This window comes from Meleagris gallopavo, chromosome 9 (genome assembly GCF_905368555.1).
Source record: "Meleagris gallopavo chromosome 9, MGAL_WU_HG_1.1, whole genome shotgun sequence".
Taxonomy (NCBI): Eukaryota; Metazoa; Chordata; class Aves; order Galliformes; family Phasianidae; genus Meleagris; species Meleagris gallopavo.
In genome coordinates this window covers 541359-556109 of record NC_139412.1, presented here as the reverse complement: position 1 = coordinate 556109, position 14751 = coordinate 541359, and the positions used below count along the sequence as shown (strand labels likewise).

Sequence of the window (14751 nt, the reverse complement as noted above, 5' to 3'; positions counted from 1 at the left end):
GTTTTAAAAGCGTCAGCAAGGATTTTGACAAGTTTTACTGATAAGTTTTAAATGTGTTAATAAGAATACTCAAATAAAAAGGGGAATGTGTTCATCATTTAGTCTCACACACCTACGTCATGCAGCTGAGGAAAGGTGGGAGAGCCGCTCCAGCATCCTGAGCAGATTTGCCTTCCAGCAGCAATGGTTATATTTGTTATATAAATTTACGCATTTTCTGGACTCATAACAAGCGTTCAGAAATGCTGGGAAAGGAGATTCCAAGGAAATCCAGCACACCGATGGCAGAGGAACGGAGCACAGAGATCACGGCATGGTAAGGCCACCAGGTCCCCTCTCAGTGGCACAGCTGTGACTCCTCAGGGCCCATCCTGCCTCTTAAGGGTGAATCCAGGCCAGTGAAGCAGCTCAGTCTGCTGGTTCCTGGGAGCTGAGTGAGGGCAGTGGTGACCCGAAGGAGCCGGGGGTGGATCCCTGCCAGACACCCTCCAGCCCCATCACGAGCAGGGTGTGGGGCTGCCCTGCCCTACATGGGGGCATCTATCGAGCAGGGGCTGCAAGGCCAACTCCTTGCGTGGAGAAAGCAGCCCTCTGCCTCCTCCTCCTCCTCCTCCTTCTCCTCCTCCTCGCCTTCCTCCTCCTTCTCAGCTCCCAGCCTCCCCAGCCGGGCAATGCACAGCGCAGCACATGGCTTTCAGAGAGCGCTGACAACGTGCAGCACCCCAGTGCTGGTGTGCGTTGCTGGGAGCTACTGGCAGGAGAGGACCGGTCACATCGCCACGCTCCATTCGCCTCCTCTGCCTCCCACAGCAGCACGTTCTCAGTGCCAGGAGCCCCATGATGCAGCTGCTCCTGCTGGTGCTGCCACCGCTGCTCTGCGCTGCCACAGGTATGTGGGAGCAGCCACTGCTGGAAGTGGGGAGGGCCGTGGACCGTCTGCTGGGGGGAGGAGAGGGGGTTTCATGGGCAACTGTGTCCCAGGCTTTGGGTGCAGAGCCCAGCACACGCACGGTGATGCCTGCAGAGAGCCGTGCTGCATGCAGGAGGAATGCTGGGTTCAAGGAGTGCTTTCTGTGCAGCTGCTGATGCTGCTCTCTTCGCTGTGCTCCTGCCCAGACACCCACGTACCGCAACCCCATGGACAGGTGACCCCAGAGAGAACCGCAGGTTGTGCCTCTGCCTCTTAGTTGGGAGAAAGCGAGCATGGAGCAGAGCAGGGGAGGTGCAGGGCAGTGCAAATGCTGCGGTCTGACAGGGGACGGAGCAGTGGACAAAACCATACAAAAACCAGGTGCTTTTGTGAGGAGCTGGGAAGGGGTACACCAAGCATCCAGGCGTTCTGTGGTATTTCCGTCGAGGCTGATTTGTTGTGCTTTGCTTTTGTTGATGGCAAGCAAACCGTTCCTTCCCCGACGGCCCGTGGGAGGAGAGGGTCGGCCTCTGCCCGATGTGCAGTTAATTACCGGGGCAGCCCTGACAGCAGCACTGGGGGCACAGCTCGGCCAGCAGCAGTGCTGGGTCTCAGCCCCGGTGGGATGCTGGGATGCTCAGCATGGGATGGCCACATCCTGTGCAGCACCAGCAGCGATGTGCTGGCAGCAGCCGTGGGCTTTCCTTGCGGACAGAGGTAACGTAGATGTAAGTCAAGCTGCTTTGCTGTGTGGGTTAGCTCCTAGAGTATTTACCTTCTGGAAATGAATGTATTGAAGTGAGTTGGGAAACTGCTCTGAGTTCAGGGGAGGCAGAGCAGGGCTTTGGTTTGGTTTTGAAATGAGTGTGCTCCCCCGTGGAAAGTTCTCAACCCGTCCCTCTGCCACTCACTCACACTGCAGTCCCACAGAGCTGCGTGCAGACCCTGGGATGAAGCTGCACGATGAGGAAGAATGCGGTGTGTGTGGACTGGGGCTGAGCAATTGGCCCCAGCTGGGCTGCCCCCCCCAGCAGCACTCTTTGGCTTTGTGCTCTATTTTGGTCGCAGCCGTTTTATGGGGCTGCGTGGGCTGCGTTTACCGGCCTGCGTGGCCCTGCAGGGATGCAGCAAATGCCAAGATCGGCCCGGCTAAATTTGGCTGCTTCCTCTCATGGCTGGCTTTTCCCAGAGCCAGGCAGGGGGTAGACGAGCAGTGCCCGCTGTTGTTTGTCCATTTGTTTCACTTTTTGCCCATCTCTCCCCATTTGCCTGATTTCTCCCTCATACTGTAACTGGTTCCTCCGGCCCCAGGTTGGTCAGTGCAGAGCAGATCCCGGGGCCGGGGAGCATCAGTTGTACTGCGACCTTCAGCTTCCTTCAAAAACAGCATCTGCCTCTGTTTATGTGCGAAAATATATACGTGGATAAACTCCTCTCTCGGTATTTACATAGCTCCGTTTGCAAACACTCTCTGCAGTGGGGACCGTGAGGTCCTTCAGCCACGTCTCTGCAGCGTGGGGCTCCCTGGGTCCTGTTTTGAGACAGGTCAGCACAGGAGCAGCTCCTGCACCTCACCACGGCCAGCATGGGACAGTGAGGCTGCAACCAGCTGTGGGATGCTGCTCTCCCCCTCTCCTGCTTAGGGCTGGTGGTGAAGGCACAGTGCTTGCTGATGAGCTGCGCACAAGTGAGACAAAGTGCTTTTAATTATAGCATGCCCCATTACCCATTAATAGGCTGACAGCTGAAGGAAATGTTGAGCGACAGGCTGGGCCCTGAAAGTAGCCCTGCTCCCTCCTGGTTCCTGCCTGCTGCCACTTCCCAGTGCCTGATCAAAGCAGGTGTGGAAACGCTTAGCTGGATCTGAGGCATGCCTCTGCCAGGGATAATTGCAGGATGCTAATGAACAGGGCCCTGGAGCTGGGTACCTCAATGGCTCTGACAGAAGGGGCTCTGCAGAAAGGGAGCCTGAGGCCGCCAAGCACTGTGGTGGGACAGAGGGCTGGGATAAGGCACTGGGAGAATGTCTGTCCATGGAGGAACGTCTGTCTGTGGGAGAGCGTCTGCTCTGGGCATCAGGGAGACCCACAAGGAGCAGAGCCCTTTGCTGAAGGTTGGCAGATGGCACACGGACAGGTGGGCACACAGCAGGACGCAGCCCCCAGAATACTGAGCATCCCCTCTTCCCTCTGCAGAGCCTCTTCCAACTCCCTCCAGTGATGGGTACCTGTGTCCCCTGGGGCAGTTTCCCTGTGGCAATCTCTCGGTCTGCCTGCCCCAGGCCCTGCACTGCAATGGGGTGGACGACTGCGACAACGGCGCTGATGAGGAGAACTGTGGTAATTAGCAAGACCCTAGGAAGGTGGGGTGTCCCTGGGCTGGAAATGCCAGGAACTGGCGTGATGAGAGCATTTAGGGCAGAGCTGCAGCCTCCCCTGCGAGCAATAGCAGTGGCAGGAATCATGGACCGTGGTGCCCTGGTTCTGGCACTGTAATGCATGCCCACATAGCAGATCCCCTGCCTGGGACTCTCCTGATGCAGTCCTCAGGGTTGTGTGGGCTGTCTGCAGAGGCAGAGGAATGGGAGGTTCTGTGCCAGTTGTTGGGGCTGCAGCAGATGTAAGGAAACAAAGTGAATTCCCTTCTTTGCACAATATGCTGTGCCACTGGGGGGCTCTTTGCTCAGGGTTGCTGGAAAGCAGAATGTAAAAGAGTCAGAGATTGGGCAAACATGCTGCTGGGAGCTGTGGGTGCAACACCTGGCACAGGATTGGCTTGGTGGGATGGGAGAAAGAGTGGAAGGAAAAGTTTATTAGGGTTGCATTTGGATGGAGCTAGCTCTGCTTCACACAGCCATGGGGCTGAAGGCAGCCTGCTGCCTTCTTCCTTCCCCACACCCTGCCCGAGGCTGTGGGGTTCTGCACCCACCACGCAGAGCTGCCGGGCACCGCGGGATGCAGCCACGCCTGACAGCACTTCTGCCCACAGTGGACACCACAGGCTGGCTGGGGGTGCTGGGCGACATGCTGGCTGGGAACACCGGGACAGAGGACGAGGCGGACACGTGCTGTAAGCCACCTTCAGGACTGCCATCCCCTCCCCACCACACGGGCCCCTCACTGCCCCCTCAGCACATCCCCTCTGGTCCCGCAGTGCTGGAGATGTTCCCGGAGCAGTGCCGATGCTGGGGAAGGGCCGTGGACTGCACCGCACAGAACCTCAGCACTGTGCCCAGGATTTCCCCCAATGTGACACAGCTGTGAGTACCGCAGGGCTCCCCCCATCCCAGCACTGCAGGGCCGGGGGCTGCCAGCACCACTGATCCCCCAGTGCCTCTCACATATGTGACAGGAGAGCAGGGAAGGGGGGAAGAGCATGAAAATTCTCACCTGGAGAGCAATTAGCAGGATTGTGTTAATGAACAGCAGCTGCCTTACAGCAACACATTCGTATTTCAGGGAAAGGGAGAGTCAGGGCTCTCTTGTCCTCCTGTGTCTTCTCTCTGGCTCTGAATTTGATTATTAAATTATTTTTATTATTAGATCTATTTTTGTTTGTTTGTTTTTTTTCTTTTCTTCTCCTCTCACTTTCCTGATAGGGACCTAAAGAGAAATAAAATCCACACTCTGCTGGACAACCAGTTCACTGGGTGCTGGAGCCTGAGGAAGCTGTGAGTACTGCCTGTTCTGTCCCATGGGGTTGCACAGAGGAATGAAGTGGCTGTGCTCTGCTCTGCTCCTCGTCTCCATCGTTTGCTCCCTCTGCTCCAGGGCTGCAGGTCCCCATCAGACATGGGGCACATCCCTGTTTCCTGAGGACCTGTAAGCCCTGAGAATCCCTTAGAAAGCAACTCTCTCTCAATCTGCTTTCTGTTCTGTTTTGTTGTTGTTGTGGGTTTTTTTTTTTTAATAGATTCTTGCAGAACAACAAGATCCGTGTGATCTCACCCAAGGCATTTGCTGGACTTTCTCAGCTTAGGATGCTGTAAGTAAGAATGGCTGTGTGATGAGGCCCGGGGGAGTGGGGCCGTGGGATGCAGCACTCCTCACGCATCGCACAGCTGCTCCTGCGAGAATTGTACTCAGCTGCTGTAGGTTGGAGTGGAGTGGGGGGAGAGATATGGGCAGAGCAGAGGCACCTCCAGCTCCCCCAGCTCCAGCTGTGCTCTCCTCAGCCCAATTCCCTCTGAGCTGGGCCCTGTGCCGGCACTGACCGGGGGGTGTCCCAGGCATTGGCAGTGGGGGCCTGTGAGCAGCCCCACCAAGGCAGAGGAAAATGCTTCTCTTGCTCTGTCCGCAGGTTCCTCAGTCACAACAGGATCTCCCAGCTGCTGCCCCACACGTTTGAGGACCTGAACCGCCTTGAGTGGCTGTGAGCTCCCCGCTGCTCCCAGCTTCCTCGTGTGCATCGTGACCCTATTTCCTTGGGGGTGGCAACTCAAAGCCCTGAGAGGGATATGGGGTGGAGCAGGGATGCTGGGCTCACGGCTCTGTGGTGGGAGCCAAGCGCTTCTCTCCTGCGGGGAAGAAGCTGCTCCTGCTGGGCTGCAGAGGGCAGTGAGCATGCACAGTGCTGGGCATGGTGCAGGGCACTCTCAGGACCACAGCTCTGTGTGAGACCTTCCCCACGTGGAGTCAGTTTGCAGGTCCACCCCCCTCCAAAAGTGCTTAAACAAAAAGGACAGCCTGTACCGTTCGGTTCTGTTTGCTCTCTAAGGCTGCATTTGGTCAGAGCTGGGGTGCAGAAGCTGCTCTGCACGGTGCCCCCCCCAGCACGCAGGGCTGCTCCCAGCTTCCCTCCGGATGTGCCACAGCACCGGCTCAGCCGTCCCTTAAATCAAAGAGGGAAGCAGAACAACGAGCAGCTCATGCAGGGTGGTCTGTGGAGCACACAATCCAGAGGACTTCAGAGAAGTCAGGCACAGCCCTGAATTCCCTGAATGGTGTTTAATTTATCATTGTTTCACAGCAGAAGAGAGGAAAAATCCAGCAGAGCCTGACTGTGAGGGAATCCAGGCTCTGCAGCTGGATCTAACACTTCTGCTTGGCCAGGAGCTAAGGGGAGGGGATGGGACCCTGGGCAGCCCCCAGCCCGGGGATGGGGCCGTGGGACAGGCTCCCAGCACTCTGTGTGCTGCCAGAGTCCTTCCCTGCTTTCACCTCTCCTTCCTCCCGCTCCCAGGATATTGGACAACAACAGGATTGCCCGGATCGCCCCTGCTACGTTCTCAGGGCTGAGGTCGCTGTACTTCCTGTGAGTCCTGGGGGCCATTGTGGGTCGCCTCGGTACCTCCTGCACTCGTTGGCCATGCCCCGGCTCTGGGCTTTCTGGGCTCAGCCAAGGATGCTGTGCCCCCACTCCTCCTCCCACGGCACTGCCAGCAGCTGTGGGGGGCAGGGTGGTGCTGGAAGTGGGACCCCAGCCTTGGCCAGCCATTGTCTCTTGTGCTGCATGTTTGTACACCAGACAGGCTCAAGCCAAGCATTGCTTATGAGGCCTGCTTCCAAGTGGAAGAACAGGATAACTCTCGTGTTGTGGCTGCCATAAAAGTAATCTTGCAGTCACTTAAGCATGATTGCAACGCCTTCTCCACCTCCACAGTCCACTGTGCAGATCAGAAACTCTGGCAGCAGCCTGGAGTCAGTGTTAGGGGAGAAGTTTTGGCTGTCAGAATGGAAAAAAAAGAAATCGCAGAATCACAGAAATGTGTGCGTGAGCACACATGCACATTTGTATGCTCACATATATCTGACTGCTTTAAGCTGTAATCCCTGAGCACATAGCTGCAAGGGAAGAGCCTCAGCTATTGCTGCTGCTGTGGCCTTGCGCATCTCTACTGGATGGGCTGGAGGCAGTTGTAAAAGAGCCAAAATGGGGCGTGGGTGTGTGGTGCTGAGGTGGCTGTGGCCAGGGCTGGGAGCTACCAGGGGTCCTAGGGGTCTGGGGCTGGGTGACTGGGACGGTGAGCACTGCAGAGGTGGGGATGGTTGGGGCTATGGGGCTGGGGAAGGGGCTGGTGCGGGGCTCTGGGCAGGAGGTGCTGTGCCCCCAGAGCTCTGTAATGCCTGGTTGGCACCCCGTGTCCCAGCTCCGTTCCCAAGGCTGTGTGTTCCCACGTTGCGGGCAGTGGAGCAGCTCAGTGACGCAGCGTGTTTATCCTTCTGCCTTTTTTTAACAAATCAAACAAACTAATAAACTGCGGTCACAAAAAGTGCACTAAGAAACACTGCACGCAGGCATGTGCAAAGGGGTTGAGAAAAATGTCAGAGGGATTCCAGGCTATAAATCTGCATTTACTGCCCGTCACCCTCGAGTTGCTCACTGCTGGCTTCGTGCACCTTTCTCCCTGGGCTGCACCCATTCGCTCACTGGCTGTGACCCTCACCCATACGTCCCAAGGAAGGTGAACAAAACTCCGCAATGCAGTTAAGCTGCATGCACCAGGTGTTTGTCTGCATGAACTGCTTCATGCTTTGACACGGGAACAGGAGTGCAAGGATCCATCAGTAAGGGAGGTGCTGCCAGCCCTGAGCTCGTCTGGGTACCATTGTGAAGAGCCCTGTGGTGTGGCCAGGCACCAGCAGAAAGCCTTCATGGTGCGCCATGTGGTCCCGTGTTAGCAGCAGGCTGCATCCTGTGTGGGTGGGCTGCACTGCAACTCCATTTTTCCCCGCTGCCTCCCCCCAGGTACATGCTGAACAATTCCCTGGCCAAGATACCCGATGGTTCACTCTGTGTGGAGACACCAAAGCTGAGCTGGCTGTGAGTATCTGACTGGGGCAGCTGGGGTCTGGTACTGCTCCTGGGGGCACTGGGCTGGGGAAGCAGCAGTGTGATTGCATTCCCTGCAGGGAGCTGGAAGGGAACAGGATCCAGGCGGTGCGTGGGGCCGTATTTCAGCAGTGCCGTGAGCTCACTGTGCTGTGAGTACTTTAGGAACCCCCCTCCCACTGTGGGTGCATGGAGGTGGGGGATGGGCAGCACTCAGCTGGGACCCCGCTCTGCTCCGGGCTGTGTCCCAGGTGAATGGTTCCACTCTGGTATTGTAAACATCACTGGTACTGCAGTCAGCTTTGCGGACTTGGCCAGCAGTGCTCCCCAGAGCCTTTTGTATGGCTGGATACCCAGCGGGGCAGGGAGCTGCAGGCGGAGTCTGCTGTGATCCACGGGGTCAGAGGCAGGGCACTGCATGGAAAAAGTTGCTTGTGGTGCATGAGCAGCAGGGCCCACAGCCAGCTCTGAGCCTCCCGCTGGCATCCAGAGCCCCTAAAAATATCCCCAAGGAGCACATAAAGCTCATATGCTGGCTCCGTGTGTCAGACAGTGACGAGCTCTGTTTAGTCCCCTCCTGCCCGGGGCTGAGCAGTGCTCCAGGCTCTCATGCAGGTGCCATCCTGGCGCCATTGAAGGCAAAGAATTCACCTTTGTCCCAGCCCACCCCTCCTCCTGGGCAGAGCTTTGAACAATGCTCTCTGCTCCCTTTGGGCTGCTTCATGCTGCCCACTTTCTGGTCCTGCTGTCACCATTCTCAGAAGAGGGGAAGAGCTGCTGTCTCATCGTCAGAAGGAGATGTGGGTGCATGGGAGTCCCCTGTACGTTTTGTTCAGTCCTTGGGGACAGGCCTGTGTTCTCCCTGACCTCCTCTCCCACATTCATGAGGGAGGTGATAGCAATAGGACAAGGGGGGGTGGTTTTAAGCTCAAGGAGGGAAGGTTTAGAGTAGAGTCAGGGTGAAGTTCTTCACAGAGGGAGTGGTGATGTGCTGGAACAGACTGCCCAGAGAGGCTATGGATGCCCCGTTCTTGGAAGTGTTCAGAACACATAGGACAGAGCCCTGGGCAGCCTGGTCTAGTACCAGATCTGGAGGTTGGTGGCCTTGCCTGTGGCCTGGGTGTTAGAACTTGATGACCCTTAGGTTCCCTTCCAATCCAGGCCATTCTATGATCCATAACTCTGAGGCTGAGCTCTTTGGAATCTTCTGTCTCTCAAGACAAGGAGGTCTGACTGTTACACAGCCCTCCATAGAGAAGCCTAGATAGGTGTTTAATCTCCCAGATGCACACCCGTCAGTTATTTCCGCAGCGAGAGTTACCCACAGCAAACAGGCTCATGAAAGCCTTCTTTACCCTTTGTCCTCACCCATCTCCCCAAAGGAAGTCTCAGCAGAGCTGGGTGACCCTGCAGCACCTCGAGTGCTACAGCCAGCCCTGCGCTGGGGAATGCTCATGGAATGCACGTGGACAGTGCTGCATCTGTGCTCTCCCTTCCTCCTGGCCCAGGATCCTGCGTAGGAACAGACTCCGGTGGATCCAGGGTGGGGTTTTCTCTGGGCTGAGCAGGCTGGTGGAGCTGTGAGTTCATGGCTGTTGTGCCCCCGAGCCCTGGATTGGGGCCCTCACTCCTGTGGATTCCCCACCGCCTCCCTAAGCACCGCTCTGCTCCACGTAGTGACCTGTCCTGCAATGGGCTGGATGAGCTCCCGCCATCGTTGTTCCACGGGCTGGTTGCCCTGCAGCAGCTGTGAGTATGGCACTCTGCTCACCTGCATCATGGCTGTGTGCTGCCCTGGGGTGGGGGGCTCTGAGGAAGAGCCGGGAACACGGCTCCTTGCCCTCATTTCCAGCTCCTGCAAACACATCCGGGGGGAGGAACAGCGGCACCTTGTTTCCTTCTAGGAACATCTCCTACAATCCTCTGAAAGAAATTTGCCCCAGCCAGTTGGAGAGCCTGCCCCAGCTGCTGTCCCTGTGAGTCCCGCAATGCCCCAACCCCGCGGTGCTGCAGTGACCCCACACCCAGCAGCAGCACCCAGCCCTGCCTTCATCCTGCAGGAGCCTGGAGGGGCTGGAGATCCCCAACATCCACAATGTGACCTTCCGTGGGCTGGCCAACCTCTCCCACATGTGAGTGTGGAGGGAAGGGGCACCCCAAGCCAAGAACCCCCCCCTGGAGCAGAGGGGATGGCATGCAGAGCTGTGTGCCCCACAGAGTGCGTGCTGTGCAAGGGTGATGTGCAGCTCTGGGCACTGGTGGGGTGTGAAGGGTGGGCTTTGCTGACTGAGGTGGGTACTGGAAGTCAGGGTTAAGCAATGCCATTCAAGGTCCTTTGCTTGTGCAGGAGCTAATGGCCTGAGAGCAGCAGAGGTGTGCAGGCAGGGTGGGCATGGTGGCAATGCAGCCGAGGAGCCAGCTGTGAGTGCTTTGCAAGGAGAAAAAAAAATCATTAATTTTCTGCAGATGCACATTTTAGAGTACCTGTAATGAAAGACAACTGTACATCTTCCTTTCTGTAATTGGTCTGTTTGGACTGCAAATATGGTACATTTTCTACCTGACTTGCTAATAAGCAATCATTTCTCTCCTTTTATCTATAATTAAGCAGAAATGAGCCTTGCATGTCAGTTTTGTAGTAATTTTCTAATGTAAAGTTTTGCTAAGCTTACATGGAATTGCTTTTATAAGCCTTGAAAAGATTAATCTGAAATAACATGCAGGGGAAAAAATTTGAATCCATGCTAATGGAAGTTGAGAGACTCAAAAAAGGGATTAATTTTTTAAATGTTTGTGAGAATCACAGGCTGAAGGAAAGCACTCTGTATTTATTAGGCAGCAGTGCAGAGCAGGCACAGGTTTAAGTGTGTGGCACTTGATCCAGGAAAGCACAGGGGTGCCTCCAGGCTGTTTTGTAAAGGATTCAGGTTTCTTTAGTGTCCAAAGCACAGTGCGGTGGCTGCGCCAACCACAAGCCCTCTTGTGCTCTGCAAATCCCTCTCCTGTCCCAGCTGCAGAAGAGGGTTACCAGGTACTCCTGTCCTCCAGTGGAGGCTCTAAGGCTTTTGGCTGCAGCGTGAGGGTCCGACTGGCTCTTCTTCACCTAGATGGGGAATAGTATCCCAGCGGGGTGGGCAGAGCAGGGCTGGGAGGAGGGTGGCTGTGCAATGGCCGCGGGGCAGCAGCCAGCACCCTCCCCCTGCAGCTACTTCAAGAAGTTCCAGTACTGCAGCTCTGCGCCCCACGTGCGCAGCTGCAAACCCAACACCGACGGCATCTCCTCCTTCGAGCACCTCCTGGCCAACATCATCCTGCGCGTCTTCGTCTGGGTCATCGCCTGCATCACCTGCCTGGGCAACATCTGCGTCATCTGCATGCGGTCCTGCGTGGTCACAGAGAGCAGCGCACACACCATGGCCATCAAATCCCTGTGCTGTGAGCCGGGAGTGGCCAGGGGCTGCGGGGGCACTGGTGCAATGGGTGCTGCTGAGCGCGGTGCCTCCTTCTCATGATGCTTTGTCTCCCCCCAGGTGCGGACGGCCTGATGGGCATCTATCTTTTTGTCATTGGCGCCTTTGACCTGAAGTACTCGGGAGAATACAACCGGCATGCACAGGGCTGGATGGCCAGCGTGCCGTGCCAGCTGGTGGGCAGCCTGGCCATGCTGTCCTCTGAGGTGTCCGTGCTGCTGCTCACCTACATGACCCTGGAGAAGTACTTCTCCATCGTGTTCCCCTTCAGCTACCGCAGAGCCGGCAGGAAGCAGACCGCCTCAGTGCTGGCTGCCATCTGGCTGCTGGGCCTCTCGCTCAGCATCGCGCCGCTGTGCTGCAAGGAGTCCTTTGGCAACTACTATGGGAGGAACGGGGTGTGCTTCCCACTGCAGTCTGAGCTGGGTGAGCGGCCCAGCGCCAGGGGCTTCTCCACCACCATCTACCTGGGTGAGGCCCTGGGCAGGGCTGGGGAAGGGGAGAGTGGAGCGCGGGGCAGGGCAAGCTGAAGCTACAGTGATGTCTCCACTCCTCCCACTGCTGGAAGTGGGCTGCTCTGCTTCTAGTCCATCATACACGCTCAGAGCAAAGTTTCTCCCTCTCTCCAGGCTTGAACCTCGCAGCCTTCATCACCATTGTCTTTGCCTACACTGGCATGTTCTACTCGATCCGCATCACCACCTGCAGAACGGCGGAGAGCAGCGTCTGCCCCCGGGATGTGGCCATCGCCAAGCGCTTCTTCTTCATTGTCTTCACCGATGCTCTCTGCTGGATCCCCATCTTCCTGCTCAAGCTGCTCTCCCTGCTGCAGGTGGAAATTCCAGGTGAGGTCTTGGAGTCTGCTGCCGGCTATGGGCCTCTTGGGGGGTGGATGCTGTCAAGTCTGGGTGCTCCACCACCCACGTGTGGTCTGTGAGGGGAAGGGGGGGAGCACCACTCATCCCTGGGTGGGCCCTGGCAGAGGGCAGCAGTCATGAACCCCCATGGCTGTGCCTCTGTGGCTGGCATTGCCCCATTTTGCTGCATGTGTGGGGTGTTCCCCCCTGGGGGAGGCTGGCTGCCTGATGGCATTTCCTGGTTGGAGCAGGCACCATCACATCCTGGGTGGTCATCTTCATCCTGCCTATCAACAGCGCACTCAACCCCATCCTCTACACCATCACTACGGCTCCCTTCCAGGAGAAGGTGAAGGGCTGTCTGCACGCCCGGCGCCCAGAGCTGAGCTCCCGGCAGAGTGTCATGCTGGTGGTGCTATAGGTTGTCAACCCCTGACCCTGTGTCTGGCACCACCACGAGGCCCCAGCACACCGAGCATTCCCTGCACAGCTCAGCCCTGGGGGCATCTTCACAGCTGCTCTCAGATTTGGCTGCATTCTGTGACCCAAAGATGCGACCCAGATGGCTCCACCGCGCTGCATCACCGCGCTGCATCACCGCGCTGCATCACCGCGCTGCATCACCGCGCTGCATCACCGCGCTGCATCACCGCGCTGCATCACCGCGCTGCATCACCGCGCTGCAATGGGGCATCAGCTCACAGCACCCACTCACCACCAGAGTTCCTGCATCAGCCAGTAGCTATCGTTAGTATTTTATTAATTACACGGATAGGAAGAGCAGCCCCAATCCAAGTCAAACAATCTGTTGCATTGCATATGATACAAAACAAGAAATAGCCCCTTAAATACAAAATACACATCTTTTAAGTGAGCATCACCTGGTGCTGAGCTCTACCGCCACAGTTATATATTAATATTCCAACTGTACAAGTATTTATATAGAAAAAAAAGAAATGTTTAAAAAAAATATTAGGAGAAAAATCACTCCCTCAAGAAGTTATGTATTTTATATATATATATATATATATATAAAAACAGAATACAGACTGGATCATCTTTATTTTCTTTTTAACCAAAAGAGAGACAGACATGATTTGTTATGGCAAAACTGGCACTGGGAATTGCTCCCGCCCGTGGGTCGTGTTGCCTTCCAGTTGGAACGACGTCAAGTAACTTGGGTCCCTGCCTAAAGGAGAAACCAGGTCAGTTCTGGGCGCCGCAGGAAGAAGGAAGGGCTGGGAAGGGGAAGCCAGGCTCCTTGCAGGGTGTGCTGGGGCAGCTCTGCACATCTGTGGGGCACAAGCTCTGCTGCCTGCCATTGCCCAGAGAGACGTGAATCCACCATGCCTCGTTACTGCAGTGCACAGGAGGTGTACTAAGCCTGGCTCTAGCAGTTGGGTTATCACCATTTGCTTGCTGTAGTGGAAGCAGATGCTGCTTGATCAGCTCCCGCTGGTGGGGATGCTGCGCCTTTCACCCCTCTCTGGTAGGGGTGCACTGAGACCCTCCAGCTGTAGCAAGGAGCTATGAGCTGCAGTGCTGGGCACATCCCTCTTCCCTGCTTCCACCCTTCTTGCACCACTGCCTCAGTCCTCCTTGTATCACTGTCCCTTCATTAGCTTCCTTGCGGCTGCTCTGGGTTTCTAGCCTTGTCCACCCCCCATCCAACTGCCTGACATTGGTGTGGAAGGATGGCAACTGGCTTGGAAGCACGTCCATCCAGCCCCTACTGAAACGCAGCGTACAAGGGCGTCTTTCAGTTGAATCAGACCAAGGCAGTGGATAAAACAGCTTTTTCCTTCATCCCCTATGAAATTTAGCACCAAAGGTAATAGCAGTAGATTCCGTCTGCCACTTGACAATGGCTGTCAGTAAATGGATCTATAGATATCTACGTCGTCCTCTCCTCCAGTAAGAGCATCCTTCAGCAAACAGGTTCCCAGCCCAGCTCCCTGCCTGTCCCCACACTGGGTGACATTGCACATGCACACTTCTCCCCTCGCCACCCAGTCCTCACCTCTGACACAGCACTGTGATCTCTGGCCTTGGCTCCACCTGCCCCTCAGCTCCCACACCTCTGCTGCCTCCTGCTTCGCTCCACATACCCTCACCTGGAGCAGTTCCTGGTCCAGCTCATTCTGGACCATTGGGCATCACCCCAAAACCCCCTCTCCTTTCCATGGGCAAGCAAGATGCTCTTGTCCATTTCTCCTACAAAGCCCCTTGGGGCACAGCTCCATCGCTGCCGGCAGCCAGCCCTGTAGCATGCATGAGACAGGAGAGATGAGCAGCAGCAGGTGTGGGGGTACAGCTGCCCCTGTCCCTCCAAGGGATGGTGGCAAACGGCCCTGCAGGGGGAGCAGAGAAGGGCCGTGCACAGCTAGGGCAGCCCATGGCTCTCTGTTGGGGGGCCAGGCCCAGTTTAAAAGGAAGCATATAAATATGTGCCCATCCTAGTGGCATGTCAGCTTCTCACTCCCCTTTGAGTGTCCCAGCCCCATTGGCTGCGTGTCCGTGGTCTGACAGGATGCAGCATCTTCCCAGCTCCTCAGATCTTGGTCTCAGGGCCATTCGGACTCAGTGCTGGGAAAGAATCTCGGATCCTCACCAGCTCCATGGCACAGAGGTGCCCAAAGACTTTGTTGTACCACTCCGGTGATCGGCCCCTGGGAAAGGGAGCAAGGCAGGACAATGGGTAAATAGGCAGGGCAGGCCACAAGCAACACCTTGTTTCTTGCTA

General features: G+C 56.4%; 2 protein-coding genes across 7 annotated transcripts in view; one reads left to right on the top strand and one right to left on the bottom strand.

Moving 5' to 3' along the window:
- The first annotated feature begins 624 nt into the window (after nucleotides 1–624).
- Nucleotides 625–13038, top strand: LOC100550910 (relaxin receptor 1-like). The gene is made up of 18 exons (XM_010715107.4): nucleotides 625–889; nucleotides 3106–3249; nucleotides 3899–3979; nucleotides 4064–4169; nucleotides 4509–4580; nucleotides 4823–4894; nucleotides 5210–5281; nucleotides 6092–6163; nucleotides 7598–7672; nucleotides 7762–7833; nucleotides 9190–9261; nucleotides 9359–9430; nucleotides 9586–9657; nucleotides 9742–9813; nucleotides 10887–11116; nucleotides 11212–11622; nucleotides 11781–11996; nucleotides 12260–13038. The coding sequence occupies exons 1-18, from the start codon at nucleotides 838–840 to the stop codon at nucleotides 12427–12429; spliced, it is 2133 nt and encodes a 710-aa protein (XP_010713409.2). The 5' UTR covers nucleotides 625–837; the 3' UTR covers nucleotides 12430–13038.
- Nucleotides 12752–14751, bottom strand: part of STARD8 (StAR related lipid transfer domain containing 8) — a 42534-nt gene continuing 40534 nt past the window's right edge. For all 6 annotated transcript variants that reach the window (XM_085230514.1, XM_085230513.1, XM_085230519.1 and 3 more), the window contains one exon: nucleotides 12752–14677. In XM_085230514.1, coding sequence (XP_085086640.1) covers nucleotides 14560–14677 — 118 coding nt within the window. In that variant the 3' untranslated portion in view covers nucleotides 12752–14559. The remainder of the gene's footprint in view (nucleotides 14678–14751) is intronic.

Excerpts from the sequence above, each read along its gene's own strand:
- LOC100550910 (XM_010715107.4), top strand. The coding sequence starts at position 838 with ATGATGCAGCTGCTCCTGCTGGTGCTGCCACCGCTGCTCTGCGCTGCC. Across the intron at positions 3,250-3,898 it reads CGCTGATGAGGAGAACTGTG|TGGACACCACAGGCTGGCTG; the intron begins GTAATTAGCAAG and ends TTCTGCCCACAG. Across the intron at positions 9,814-10,886 it reads CTGGCCAACCTCTCCCACAT|CTACTTCAAGAAGTTCCAGT; the intron begins GTGAGTGTGGAG and ends CTCCCCCTGCAG.